The 15,096-nt window shown below is 35.0% G+C and overlaps 2 protein-coding genes across 2 annotated transcripts; one reads left to right on the top strand and one right to left on the bottom strand.

Moving 5' to 3' along the window:
• Window positions 1–1,428: 1,428 nt before the first annotated feature.
• LOC143531961 (uncharacterized) lies at window positions 1,429–4,286 on the top strand. The gene is made up of 11 exons (XM_077027155.1): window positions 1,429–1,484; window positions 1,566–1,658; window positions 2,074–2,138; window positions 2,338–2,392; window positions 2,478–2,561; window positions 2,641–2,725; window positions 2,822–2,917; window positions 3,547–3,731; window positions 3,807–3,895; window positions 4,032–4,131; window positions 4,220–4,286. The coding sequence occupies exons 1-11, from the start codon at window positions 1,434–1,436 to the stop codon at window positions 4,262–4,264; spliced, it is 948 nt and encodes a 315-aa protein (XP_076883270.1). The 5' UTR covers window positions 1,429–1,433; the 3' UTR covers window positions 4,265–4,286.
• Window positions 4,287–9,212: 4,926 nt separating this feature from the next.
• LOC143531864 (homeobox-leucine zipper protein HDG11-like) lies at window positions 9,213–12,756 on the bottom strand. Its single transcript, XM_077027089.1, has 10 exons — window positions 12,543–12,756; window positions 12,346–12,463; window positions 12,086–12,274; window positions 11,131–11,643; window positions 10,939–11,040; window positions 10,649–10,861; window positions 10,389–10,572; window positions 10,034–10,302; window positions 9,842–9,931; window positions 9,213–9,756 (listed from the first exon to the last, which is right to left on the bottom strand). Exons 1-10 carry the CDS (start codon window positions 12,683–12,685, stop codon window positions 9,346–9,348), a joined length of 2,232 nt encoding a protein of 743 aa, XP_076883204.1. The 5' UTR covers window positions 12,686–12,756; the 3' UTR covers window positions 9,213–9,345.
• Window positions 12,757–15,096: the final 2,340 nt, after the last annotated feature.

Genomic DNA, 15,096 nt, shown 5'->3' with positions numbered 1-15,096 from the left:
ATTGAAATAGATTTTTTGCTTTAAAATTTTGAATTTGAATGTTTTTAATTAAGTAATTTGTCTTATAAGGCATATTAAATTAAATATATTTAAATATGTAAAAAAGAATCAAGTGATAAAATATATATTCTGAAGCATTTTGGTCTGAGCTATGGAATAAAATATTATTACTAAAACCCTTTATATTACATAAAAAGTCAAATAAATAAATAACATATAGTTCATATAGTAAATCGTTATACATATGAATTGTAATTATAATATTCAACTTTAATGAATTAATTAAAGCTAAACACCAAGATTTATGTAATAGGTATTTATTCATGTTTGCAATATTTATACAAAATGTTTAGAGAAAATTAAGAAAATACACATTTTCCTGAGTTCAAATGCATATAAGAAAATTTTAAATCTAAATCTGAAACCAACCTTATATAAAATATTATGCACTGTTGCTCAAATCTCAGTTTAACAATAATTTGTATTTTATTACCATACAAATCCAAATTCTTCGACAATGGTGTGTCTTTATTTTCTTTAATTTGCAATTATCTGTGACCTGAAAATTTTATTCTAACAGGTTTGCAACTTCAATGTCGAAATTTCCTTATTTTCTTATTCCGCTATTAATGTTAAGGCTAATGGGTATGGGTGCTGGATTATCGTTGAACTGATAACATGGTAGGCGGTGCCGGCGGCAATCACCGCCCCGGCGTTGTCGGGGCCACCCAGCGGCAAGATTTCTGTGGAAAATTTGCCGCTCAAAACACCGCTTCACTTCAACAGTTTTCAAAAAAATATACCATTTTTTCAATATTTGTGAGATTATAGTGTGGTGATGGAGGACCGGTGGTGACGAACTTGTTGGGGTGGTGGGTGAGTTTGGGGAAGACGAAGGTGCTCGGTGGGTTAGGGGAACCATTTGCATATAATATTATATTAATATGGTTATGTTTTTGTCTTATTCTTACGTTTTTTATTTATATAATGGTTTTTATTTAATATTTTAAATGTATCATAACATTTTTAATATTAATAAAGATTATGTTTTAAATTTACGGCATATGAGAATAAATGCAATTTAAAGTTACTCAAAATGAATTAATATATGTTGTTACTGTCAGAATGAAATATCCAAGATTAAAAATGCTATGGTAAAGTAGAAGAAAGTTAGATAAATATCATTTTGAAATATTGAAACATGATATCATTGTATGAAGATGATTCGTACGCATAAAAGTATTAGTTAATCGGTTCGGTTTCGTAGTTATTCAAAAAATCAGAAAATACACCGTTTTTTTTTTTGGTTAATTCTGTTATTCGTTCAATTGATAAAACACAAGCCAGCGATCGAGAGTGGGTTAAGAATCGACGGCAATCACAAGGATCATCAGGGAGCAGCAGCACAAGCAGTTGCTCTTCAGAATATTATTATGTTTGTTGAGATCAAACTCTCTCGATCCAATCGAACCTATCGCCCCAATGTAAGAAGACTACGCTAATCAGATTATACAAATTTATTTGCATTTGATTTGATGCTGATAATTAATTAATTAATTAATCAGGAACCCCTAGGCGGAAATATCATCACCAGATCACCTTCTTCCATTTCTCACCGCGGGATTCATATTACAGTCAACGCTTCTGTTAATTTGCAGGTTTAATTTCCCTTATACTTCCTTGTAGAAATACCTTATTTTATTCATTTTAGAAGTCAATCAGTAATTAAAACCCAATTGTACAACATCCGAGTCCAAAAGAGATCAAACTTTAAAATGGCTCGGTAACTAAACGAGCTTTATTTGAGGCTCGGGCTCGGCTCTGCTCTTTCAAGTTTTTTGTCAATCCGAGCTCGAGTAGCTCACGAGTTGCTCGGCTCGTTTGCACCGGATGCATAAAAACACTCAGTGTACCAAAGGCGCGCCTCACCTGCGCCTTGGGCTGTTTTTCAGTGTGGCTTTTTAAAAAGTGTGCGCCCTAGGTAGTCAAAAGCGATGGGCCTTGTGCCTATTGTTGTTTCAATAATTTGTGATTGCTTAAACTCATTCATGATATGCTTAATATGGTGTTTAGGTTCGTGGAGGTTCGGCTGGATTCATTGAATCAATATATGGTGTTCTGAAGCCTATTCGCATAGTGTATCTCTCTCCCTTTATCATTCTTTTGTATCTAGGGTCTACTACTTTTACCAGTCATTAACGATTATCAGAACAATTACAAAATACTATCAAATCAAATCATCACATGGTCAATTGAACTATGTTTAGACTTTAGATGTTTGAGCTAATTCATTTTCAAGAATTGAGAATATGATAATTTTTTTCATAAAAAAAACAGGAAGAAGACCATTGAAGTCCACCCTCCCGGGAAGATCAGTGCAGGCACAACACAGGTATAATGTTACACAAGGACCTTGTAGTTTCATTTATGTATTCATAACTTTTTTACTAATAAAAAAATTTTGTGTTGGAAGACAGATACCATTTTCCATAACTCTTAATGATGGAACAAATGATGACAAGTTCTATGAAACTTTCCATGGAGCAAACATTAGCATCCAGGTATAATTTCCTTTTCTACATTCCATCCTTCAAAGTTTATGGTATATGACACGTATAACCTACTGGATGTCTACCTTAGTATCTGCTAAATGTAGAGATTGTCAGAGGATACTTACATAAATCATTATCCGCCACTGTGGAGTTTATAATTGAAAGTGAACCAGGTAAAAAGTTGCAGTAGTTTCTGTAGCATCACTTGCAAATACTAGATATAAACAGTTACTTTTTTTTTAATCATAACCGTGATTATTTCTCAACAGCCATTGTCCCCGAGAAACCTGTTTCTCCTGAAACGGTCTTCTTTTATATCACTCAAGACACACAAAGGCATTCTTTGCTACCCGAACTCAAAGCAGGTTCTTCTTAGTTAGAGTTAATTGCGCAAATAGCCCCTGTGGTTTTATCATATTGCATGTTTGGCCTCTAGGAATGATTAATTGTAAACTTAGTCCAAACATGGTTGACTGGGTTGCACGTGTGGCCCCCAATGCTAATGCCAATCAGTTTTTGGGTTTAAGTAACCTCACTTGCATTCCATGTGAGGCATACATGTCATTTTATATTTATGGACAGTTTTTGTAATATTGATGGTGTGATGATGGATGCCAAATGATGTGATAGCGTGCTGAAGGAATTCGAACAAACACCATCTGTTTTGTAGGGAGATCGTAGTATTTTATTAGGGTCTGCAATTTAAAAAGACTGAATTGCCCTCACGTGGATGGCACATGGGGTCATTTTTCGTTAAGAAATGACGGGCATTAACGTTGAGGGCTAAACGTGCAACCCACTCACAAATGTTAGGACTAAGTCCCATGAAACATCTTTGTAAGGTTTCTTTCATTGGACTAACATGCAATGTGGTCAAACCACAGGGGCCGTTTGTGCAATTAACTCTCTTAATTATTTGAAAATACAGTCACTTAAGTAAATATATGAAATGTTGATTATGATAACTGACATATTATCCTTGTTTGTAACACAGGCGGATTTAAAATATGTGGTAGAATTTGCACTCAGTGCGTTGTATCTGATGCGTTAGTGGGAGAGCTAACAGTTGAAGCATCTGCGGTTCCTGTTTACTCAATTGACATTCACTTGCTTCGTGTGGAGTCGATTATGGTTGGGGAAAATATAGCAACGGAAACATCTATAGTTCAGACTACTCAGGTACCCAACATCTTTTGATGGTTTCTTTCAGGTCACATAATATGAAACTAACTAATACTTTTCACATTTTAATAGATAGCAGATGGAGATGTCTGTCACAATCTGCCTTTGCCTATTTATGTCATGCTTCCCCGACTTTTGACATGTCCAACCGTCTTTGCAGGGTAAGTTATAACAGGTCACGGGTCAACATGGGCAAATATTTTTAACGTTATAGAGCGTCCTAAAGTTATTTTTAGTGAAAACTATAATTTTTGTAAACACTTTCTTTCATCACAAGATTTTCATTTTCTTGTGCAGACCGTTTTCGGTTGAGTTCAAAGTTACTATCGTTGTAACATTTCAGACTGAGTTGTACAACGTGCAGACAAAATCTGACCCGCGAGCGTTAAGAAAATGGGTAATATTTGGTTTTGTAGGTGTTGTCCACTAAACTGTAATTTGGTTCTTTTTGTATTTTGAAGATTTGTTTTGTATCAAAATTTCAGGTTGCTATGGAAAGTCTCCCGTTGGAGTTGGTTCAATCTAAATGAATGGACCAGATGGGTTGAATTTGTGATTTATTTTAATGGACCAGATGGGTTGAATTTTAGGCAAGTACCTGGTGGAGTGGGCCCGAAACCATATTGTCACTGCCTACACATTCAAATCCGTTTAGATTTGAATTTTTAGTATAGTACCAGAGAAAATTGTATAAAAAGGGTGAGTTTCATTTTAGAATACTAGTTGTTGCGAGAATAAACTATTAATCTTTATGTTATATCATATATACCCTTACAAACATTCAAAATATCTTATATACCCAACCGAAGCTAAAAATATCATATATACCCGGTTTTAATAAATTGACAAGTCTACTCCTATCTATTATATGTTTTATTTATGCCCAACATTTTTATTTTTATTAATTTAATCCCTCTCATGCATAGACCTATTCAAAACTTATTCCCCTCCACTATTATTTCCATCTTCCCGCTTCGTCTCTGACCCTAAATCGACTTCTCCCACATCAGCTTCATCTATACAATCGATTTCCCTTCCCTATTGTTTTCGGCAAACCCGATTTGCCCTTTATTTTTTCTTCTCCGTCGAAGGCCGTACTCGTACCTATCACCTCATGATCAAAATTTCCGGGACGACAAAATTAATTACAAAGATGATCCTCTTGGAGTAAAGCTGGTCCCCAATTTGATTTTCCTCCGCAATCTCTTTGTGATTGTTTCCCCCCCTTTTTTCTTAATTTAATGAAGGATCTTCTTCTCTATTTGATATTCTGGAAATGCTCATGGTTACATCCCTATTCCCAAGTTTGTTGAATGCTTAGATTGTCTTTGAAAATATCTGCAGTAGCCTTTAAATTGTACATGACATAAAGATCGATTAATGTCACAGACAATACTTTAAAGATATTTTGCTTGACGATGTATAATGTTTGTTAAATTTTGCTTGGTATTTAGGATTAATTATGATATATGTCTATTGCTTGAGCACTCAAGAAAATGTTAGCATAATAAAAAATAAAAGATGACATATCTGAACTTATTCCAAGAAAATGTCGCTCAATAAAGGTTTTTGATATTAATGAGATATCAAAACCTGCCGTGTTGTGACAGAGTAGCTACGCGAATTCAGTCAGTATAGGTTAGGTTTGTAACATTACTGGCAATTAACCTAAAAAGTAAACTTACAAAATAACATTACATTGTGTATAACTTATAATAAAAATTAATTACTAAACCGATGTGTAGTTAGTGGCAAAACCGACGCCGTACGACTACAAGTCGACGTGAATTTGGTGAGTATCGGGTTATGGCACCAGAGCTTTCGGTTTGTTTTATACTTTTGGCACCAACACTTTTCATAACTTATAAATATGTCACAAAATATTTTTTAGTTTTAATCGTCAACATTTTTCCACTTTCAACTTTGGTCCCATATACTTTTCGTCTTTCACGGTTATTTTGTTTAACATTTACGACTAAATTTAATGAGTTAACATGTTGCAACACATGTGTGTAGTTAATGTTATTATGTCTATTTTCCTTGTGTTAGCGCCCCCGACGCAACGCGAAGATGCTAAGTTGACGTAGTTATTTTTTTCTATATTTTATGTTCGGTCTAATTTTGACTTAGATGCTAAGGCGATTTTGCATAATCCCGGAGCTTTCGGTTCGTCCAATCAGTTCACGCTTTCATCCTTTCATCAGATAAGTGAGATAATCGTTATGCCAATGTCAGACTAAAAACCTCTGGGATCACTTTAGGCTAGGGTTTTGTGTAAACTGATTATGATCGGACTATTTGTGCTTCATTGATTAAGAGTTTGATTGAATATATTGTTCTATCTTGCTTTGCTTTATCGATTGATGATTTAAACAATTTGTGTTTTGCTTATCAAATCTTGCATCAACTATTCGGTTATGTTCATCAACATTTAGGATGTGTCATTGATTCGATAACCGCTAGTCATTACATAACAATTGGTTTTCATAACATAAAACTGGTAATTAGGTAGACCGCGTTCAGTTGTGTCAACAATTCGGACATGGTTTTGCTTGTCATCACAACCAAACTACTAGATCTAGTAATTAATGCGCAATCAATTTAACATAATTCGTGACTAGTTTGCTATTACATTACCTAAACATGAAGTGAATCACTTGTTTCTCATAATTGTTTACAACTTTCTAAAAGTAATCGTGTTGCTTTCAAAACATCTTTCTAAATGGCTTGACATCGTCTGTCCTCTAGTTAATTAATTTAAGTCATGAGTCGAACTTGCACTTTCCACTGATTCCCTGTTGAAACGACCTTACATGCCCGCACTAGTTACTGGTATTTAAGTTTCATAAATACTTTTTTTTATTAGAGAACGGCATCTACATCGGCAATCAAAGTATCGTGGGATGATTAAGGAGGTGAGCCCCTCATTCTATGTTTATTTTACTTGTATAGGTTTCATTTCTTCGTTTGGGCTTCCATTCGTTCATTTGAAAAGTGTCGCTTTGATTTTTCACTGAACGGGGCTAGTAGCGACTAGTAGGATATTGTTTTCACGGAACATAGCTATCAGGAACTCGTAGGATGATGAAGAAGGTGAGTTGCTCATTCTGGTCTTCTTTTGCTCGTTGTGGTTTTCATTTGTTTGTTTGGGCTTTCATTCTTTCGTTCGAAAAATGTCGCTTCTATTTTCACTAAAAGGGGCTTGCGATGATTGGTGGGATTTTTTTTCATAGAACAGGGCTATTAGGGCTTGTGGATTGATTAAGGAGATGAGCCCTTCATTTTACTCTTATTTTACATGTAAAGGTTAACATTTGTTCGTTTGGGCTTCCATTCGTTCGTTTGAAAAGTGACGCTTCTGTTTTCGTTAGATAGAGCTAGCAGCGACTGGTGGGCATTTGTTCTCACAGAACTTGGCTATTAGAGACCTCGTGGGATGATTTAGTAGGTGAATCCATCATTCTACTTTTCTTTTACTTCTTGTGGTTTGCATTTGTTCGTTTAGGCTTCCATTTGTTCGTTTGAAAATTGCCGCTTCTGCTTTCACTGACAGAGCAAACAACGACTGGTGGGCTATTGTTTTCACTTAACGGGGCTATAAGGGACTCGTGAGATGATTAAGGAGATGAGTTCCTCATTCTAGTCTTCTTTTACTCGTGGTTTCCATTTCTTCGTCTGAAAATTATCTCTTCTCTTTTTACTGAACGGGGTAGCAGGGACTGATGAACATGTGTATTCACTAAGCGAGGCTATTAGGGACTCGCGGGATGATTAAGAAGGTGAGTCCCTCATTCTACTATTCCTTTCTCGTTGTGGTTTTCATTTGTTCGTTTTGGCTTTCAGTTGTTTGTTTGAAAAGTGTTGGTTATGTTTTCACAAAACGGGGCTTGCAGTGACTGGTGGATTTTTGTTTTCACTTAATAGGGCTATCAGGGTCTCGTGGGATCATTAAGGATGTGAGCCCCTTATTCTACTCTTATTTTACTCATAGAGGTTTTTATTTGTTTGTTTGAGCTTCTTCATTTGTTTGAAAAGTATCGCTTTGATTTTCACTGGACTATCCAATCATATTGCACCTTTAAATTTACAAAATATGTTACACAATTCTCAACTATCTCCTTTGATAATTAACCTAACGCCAATAAAAAAGCTGAATTATTCATCTACTGGAATTAAAATGACATTATTAATTAGGTGTAACGAAATTTCATACGGTGAAATATTTAAATCATGTATAACTCAGGACGCCGTTCGAAAAAAAAAACGTAATAAATCAATACAGTTCTATTAACAAAACTCGTTTGAAATTGCCTTAACTATGTCATGGACATGAACATGTGGTCCTCGAAAAAAAAACAACAGAAGTAAATAAATATAAGTGACCCCTACCTTGTGTGTATGTGCCTATATTTTGTTTTTGAAAATGAGTTTGTTTTCAAGCAAATTCTTCGTCGTATTTATATTACATTAGATATAACTTAAATGTTATACATTCTTTTCTGGAATTGCTAGATAATGTTTCTCAAATAAATATCTAATAAAACGATTAATATCATATATTAAAAAAAAACTATAACGTAGTTTCGGAAAAAAAACTCAACAATACACGTGGATTATTACAACAATTATCACACATGTGAAACGTATGTACGTATATGATTTTTTATTTGTGTATGTCATTAACGACAGTCACTTTTTTTTACATGCAACATAATTTCATCCATAATTTCAGCATTGTTTTAAATACGGATGAAACGTCATTTTATTAAAATTTAAATTAATTTAAAAGATAGCAATTAATTCATAATAGTTGTGAAATGTTGTAAGGTTGTTAGGGTATGAGATAGAAGTCCACTGGTTCAATATTTTCAAAGTGCAACATTTACTAGTTATAAAAAATGGTAAAATGGTTTGTCAAAGGCTGTGTTTTTAATGATTGTACTATTGGCGTTTACATCCCTCTTAATTACATATTAATAATACTTGTGAAAAACTTGTTATCATTCACGTTCTCCCAATCGATATCTTACTTATTAATTACTAATTACTAATAGTAATTACGTGGCCATTGTCAACGCTAAACGTGTATACGTACGAGTAAATAACATGGGTCCCAACAATAAAAAAACAATTAACAATCATATCATGCAAGAACAAGTATCATATAACCATTTGTGTTTATAAATATAAAAATAAAATTGAAAACAAAGTCAATACCCAAACCATACATGAAAGAGCAAGTATATATGGTGCGTTCTTGACTCCCTCTTCTGATTCAAATGCAATAAATTTGAAAAGAACAAGCACAAAATCCCAAAAATAAAATAAAAAATAAATAAAACATTAGGAGAAAAAATAAATGTAAAAACCAACAAAGTTAAATGAAATGATTTAATAATAATGTGGTAGTAGTTGAAGATGGTAAATGAACTATGACAGAAGAGTAGCAGGATGATGCAGCAATAATATTAACTCGGTTTCAGCCAGCCATTGATGATGAAACCTGATGCATTAACAGCCTTCCCAACTAACCACAAGCACTAGCTAGCTTCTCATCGAACTCATCGCAACATGCACATTTATGTTAAGAGAGAGAAACATGGCTAGCTCATCAGGTGGTGGTAGAACTTGCATTGATGATGGAACCTTTAATTTGTTGTACGGTGCTCGTGATTAGGTTATTAACCGTGGTTAATGACTCTTGGCTAATTTTGGCTGATGCCATGCTGTTAGTTTGTATTTGAAACACTATGGTAACTAATGAGCCACCAATATGATGATCACCTGTTGGATTTGAACTAGAGGAAGCATTATTTATATTGCCTTTTGATGCAATTTCATCACGGCCGTCTGTGGTGATGATGAATCCGGATGGAAGTAGTGGAATGTATGAAGGGTCTTCGCCGTTCATAGCTATGTTGATCGCTGGCAAGTCCACGGGACAGTACACAACTAGTGAACCCGACGCGTCTGTGCTGCTCTCTTGTAGTATTAACATGTTGTTCTGGTTAGGAGTGTATGCCTGTTTACAGTTTAAATAATTAAATATATAAATAAATGTTAGGGGTTAATTTAATTTCTAGCATGTTAGATATTTGTTTTGTTACCTTTAGGACAGTTATACAGTTCCCTGGATGTGTCCCATTTGCAATATTTGCAACTTCTTGTACTGGATTTTGGTTAGAAAGAACATCCCACTAAAAATATTAAAAAAAGACAGCATAACTAGTTAATTAAACTAGAACATAGTAGTATGCAATATCAAACAGTTTGTACGTGCATATGTGTTTAACTAATACCTGAGGTCTAGTCCGCGCGTCTCGAAAAAAATCAAAAACATGTTGTGGAGGAATAGGAAGCCAAATGGTGGCAGATGCGCTAAGGACCAAGCCATTTGGGTTGGCCGGATCAGTGCTCTTGTATAAGATGGCTCGGACCTCAAACTCGTTCATACCCGAAAGAGATGTCCATTGATGACCGTTTAACGGATTAATGCTCGAACAGAAGTTATTCACCATCCTTTGGGATAGCTTCATCATGCTCCTCTTTCCCTCGGGTGCTGGAATTACTAGCATAAATCACACAAAATATACAATTTAAACATTTTGTTTTCTTCATGGATATGGTGAACACTATAATCATATACTAGTATACCTCCTCCAAGTTCATGAGATGATGATGCATTTGTCATCATAAGAGAAGCCGTTCTTTCACACGCCCTTTGAAGACAAGCTAGCCATCTTTTCGCTCCAAATGCCAACCCACTATAGATAAACTCGCGATAGAGCCTATCAATTGGGGCTACTTCTTCTACTTCCATATGTTCTACCCATGTAACCTATTTTGAGATCCAAAAGGCATTATATACACATTGTTAACTTGTGGTTTTAAAGCCTTAATCAAGATTGACAAACCTTTGAATAGCCATTAGGCATATCTTGAATCAAACAACCCGACGGTAAGCACGTCACTTTGAATCGAGAATGAGGATATGCATTATACTGTGGAAGATCATATGAAACGTTGGCAACCACCCAAGTGCCTTGTTTGATTTCCTGAACAAATCGAAGTAAATACAATTGCCTTGTAGGGACTAGAGGTGAAAGCACTTGTAATTCTTCATACATCTAGCAACAATAATAACAAAAGATTTGAGAAAACAACACTAAAATTGTTATAAATGCTAGTGTGGATCATAAATTACCAGTTGCAATGAGCCGTTTTGTGAACCCAACATTGTGGACGAGATTACTTCAAGCGGCCTTGCTCGAGTCACTATAGTTGGAAACAGTTCGCACCATTTGTTCTGGCCAAGTAATTGTTTATAGGTCTATGTAAAAGATAATAAAAAACCAAAAAAAAAAAAAATGGAAAACAGCAATAAAGAGAACTTTACCATATCAACAAACATATCAACCAATTGCAAACTATTCATTGTCACAACTCCAGAAACCCTTGATGATTCAGTTCTAACATTAGCATTCTTCATTGCATCATTAGGACGCGGAAAGACCCTCTTGTAGTTATCGATATTAAGGGTTTCGGTCCGGTCCTTACTACCTTTTATCCACAAAGGTTCATTACTCTGAACAAGCCTGATCAATTCAGCCATTGCATTAGTAGCAACTTCAGACATTACCGACTTGTCCATGTCTGAAAAATGCATGGGATTTTGGAACATGTGGTCAGGGTTCATGGTGCCAGATGATGATGCACCCATGGCCGAACCGGTGAGAAGATCAAGATCTAATGACGGACCAGCATGCATCATTGCCATTCTGTTCGATGAACCACCACCATAACTAGCCATTGATAAGTCGAGTGAAGACATGTGAAACGGCTGTACTGGTGGGAGTTGCAACATTGGTCTACCAATGTACTTGGCTGCAATGCTTGATACTCTATCCAGCTGTAAAAAAGGTTGCCTGATTAGTCAATTAGATAAAGTACCAAACTTTCTTACTATCAAATAATTTCCAAATTCATAACTTCACATGGATATTACATAGCACATGCTAATTAGCCCAGACCAAGAACCAGAAGTGAAGATCATCACAATTCAAGATTCAAGCCATAATAAAGTTTCATGCAAGAATATAAAGGGTCCTGCTATAGCTACACCAATCCCATCCAATTTCACACCTTCAAACAACGACTTCAAAATACTCAAACCAATGTTTCAAAGTAGGTGGCCAAAATGGCCCTCAGACAACCCGACCGCCATTTTGAAAGTAGGGAGTCAAACTTTGAAAATTATTGGTAAAAACAAACGTTTGACAAAAATCCCAACAACCATTTGGAACATTGTGGGATTAGATGTCAGACGGTATTAAACGGTTGATGGTATTTACCTCTTCTTTCAATTGGGCATTCTCAAATCTAAGTTTTTGTTCATCAAAATAGCAATCTTCGCCAATCGGAGGACCACCACATGTTGGGCAAATCAAACTCTTGAGCGCTTCTCGTATGACAATGTTTTCGCACCGTATCTTGTCGTTCTCCACCCTCAACGCACAGTTGTCCGCGCGTTCATGGTGTGCCTACAAGAATATAATAAATAATAAACACATACATATAACCATAGAGAAATTAAAGAGTGTAATTAAAAAACCTTCATCTGTGTTCTTCTGTTTTGAAACCAAAACTTAATCTGTCTAGGAGCTAAATCCAACTCTCTACTTAATTGCATTCTTGTTTTGTCATCTGGGTGCGGACATTCCTTAAAAGTCCTACAATTTTCACAAAAGAAAACATTTAATAATAATATAGTATGTAAATAATAATAGTAGTTTAAAAAAATGGACTTACGATTCAAGAATCTGAATCTGAAGAGCAGTGTGACGATGGTAGCGTTTCTTCTTATCAGAAGGATCATTGTGACCACCACCACCGCGGCCGGAGCCACCACTTCCTCCATCATTACCACCAGCACCACCGTACTCCATTGCCATTGAAAAGAGTATTAATATTCCGACAATGTTAATGGTATAATTAGTAGTTAAAATAATAGTGAAGAAGAAAGACACATTGTACAAAAGGGTGTACGTACGTCAGGTTAATATATATATTGTGGAATTAGGCTCAACATAAGGAAATGACATAAATACAGGAGAAAATGGTTTGACTAATTTTTGTGTAACGGCCGGAGATGAGTTTGAATATTATATATATGTGTGTGAGTGGTAAAGGGAGAGAAGGAAGGAAGGAAGGAAGGAAGGAAGGAGAAGATTGTGGAGAGAGTAAATGCTTCAACAATGAAATAAAATGGAAGGTGGTAACATAATTACAAGGCTGGCTAGGTTGTGTTTTTTAGCTTTTTCAAAATTTGGTTCTAAACCCACCAAGTTGATGTCTTCAACGGCTGTTTGGATGCTCATAAATCTTCATATTGTTAATATTAATAATGATTGTGATTTCCAAGAACTAAATTGTTAGGGTTTTGATAGAAAATATTGATTTATTAAAAATAAGGTGGTTTATTTGACATGAATAATGGAGAAACTGGTTGACTAATTTCTGACTAATGGCTGGCGATAAGTTTAAATATTATTTGTATGTGTGTGTGAGTGGTAAAGGGAGAGAATGAAGGAAGGAGAAGATTATGGAGAGAGTAAATGCTTCAACAATGAAATAAAATGGAAGGTGGTAGCATAATTACAAGGCTAGGTTGTGTATTTTTAGCTTTTTTAAAATTTGGTTCTCCTACCCTAAAATGCTTTTACAGTTTAATTTATCATCATATCTTTATAATTATTTCTTATAATAAAAGTATTTTTTTTAATGTCTGTGACTTTTCTTTTGTCTTGTGATAAATCCATTTTCGATATCCTTCCAGTTGGAGGAGTCATTTTTCCAACATTAATCCGCCCTTCATCAAGATCAATTGGTTATTAATGAAATGGAATTCCGTAATCTTCAATCAATAGATGAGTATTATCACTAAGCTCAAAGGCACTTTTGTGAGTGTTCGAAAAAGATGTGGTGTAGTCAGCCAAAACATGGGTGTTTAATCTCTTTGGTTCATGGGTATTGTAGACGAGGATTCATATTATTCTCTTCATTTAATCTTTCAAACGTGTCGCGCATGCTTGTATAAGAACCATTTTCCCCTAGTTTTTTAAGTTTGAAATTCATGCCTTTCTATCACATGTCATTTATTAGACTAACCATTTATATTTTTCGAATTTAGGTGCATATGTAGTGTTCATTGAAATTATTAACCTTAATTTTAGTCATGTGCAGGTGAGATTGTAAGCTATATGTTGATAGCTACACGAGAATAATCTCGTGAATAAAATAGTTATGAAATTGCGTTAAAGTATCAGTGGCTTTCTCGTTGTTCCTATAAGTAGGATCAGGCTCCTCGATGACTAACGGTATCAAAGGGACTGGTTAAACTGTCAAAGATAAGAGACTTATATGTTCATATTCAACTTAACTAGTTAGGGCAAGTGGGGTGTTGAACTTTATACATATTATCCTCCAGCAATCCCATGTGTATTCCATATCATCAAAAAGCTAACGTGGTTACTTATCAATTAGTATGGAATGGATGAAGAAAAATATGTTCAAAGTCAGCACTGTCTGTAAGCATTTTCTAAGCGGGAATTAATCGCAACCAATAGATGAAAGTTGAGATTATTAAATTACAGTAAATCTAAAATTTTGCATAATAGCACATGTTATGAAAGAATAATGAATATTTAACATATTTACCTACTTATCATCCAAAAGTGAGAACACATTAGTATATTAAATAAATAAATATGAAAAGTTACGACATTACCTCGCTGTCTTTTAAAAGGAGGACATGCGTAGTTAGATTACTTCGTATAGTCACTTCTTTAGGTTAGTTGTTTTTTTAATTTCATATTTGATCCCGATCGAACCTATATATCACACTAATAATTTCAAACCATGATCTTAGAAGCATGTGTGCTATGGATACAAGGGGACGGCCGGGCGCCACTCTTGTCCACATCACCATTTTTGCGGGCCAAACACCATTACACTCATTATAATTATATATGCATCCTCAAGCGTCATTGAAGTAACAAGGTGAATGCCTTTGATGGTGGGACTAACTACAAATCCAACCAATTAATCAAAGTGACATTTTTATTATAAAAAAGGATTGAAAAATAATTGTTTTTTGGTTAAGCCATTACACCCTTTACATGCGTGTCAGTGACGTGGCGATACTTCATTAACTAACCCTCTCCCACAATACTCAGTAGAATAAAATTTTCTACATCAGCAGACTGTCAAGGAGAAATGGAGGAGTCAGGAAAATTGGAATTTATCAACGTACAGTTAGCAGCCAAGAATATTGGTTCCAAACCATTAAAATCACATTTGCTGG

This window comes from Bidens hawaiensis, unplaced genomic scaffold (assembly GCF_021521415.1).
Source record: "Bidens hawaiensis isolate Kalapana, Puna unplaced genomic scaffold, B.hawaiensis_p1.1 tig00000055_1, whole genome shotgun sequence".
NCBI classification, from domain to species: Eukaryota; Viridiplantae; Streptophyta; class Magnoliopsida; order Asterales; family Asteraceae; genus Bidens; species Bidens hawaiensis.
This window is presented reverse-complemented; position numbering and strand designations above follow the sequence as displayed.

Excerpts from the sequence above, each read along its gene's own strand:
- LOC143531864 (XM_077027089.1), bottom strand. The coding sequence starts at position 12,685 with ATGGCAATGGAGTACGGTGGTGCTGGTGGTAATGATGGAGGAAGTGGT. Across the intron at positions 10,862-10,938 it reads AAAACGGCTCATTGCAACTG|ATGTATGAAGAATTACAAGT; the intron begins GTAATTTATGAT and ends TATTGTTGCTAG. Across the intron at positions 10,573-10,648 it reads TGCCTAATGGCTATTCAAAG|GTTACATGGGTAGAACATAT; the intron begins GTTTGTCAATCT and ends ATCTCAAAATAG.
- LOC143531961 (XM_077027155.1), top strand. The coding sequence starts at position 1,434 with ATGTTTGTTGAGATCAAACTCTCTCGATCCAATCGAACCTATCGCCCC. Across the intron at positions 2,393-2,477 it reads TCAGTGCAGGCACAACACAG|ATACCATTTTCCATAACTCT; the intron begins GTATAATGTTAC and ends GTTGGAAGACAG. Across the intron at positions 3,732-3,806 it reads CTATAGTTCAGACTACTCAG|ATAGCAGATGGAGATGTCTG; the intron begins GTACCCAACATC and ends ACATTTTAATAG.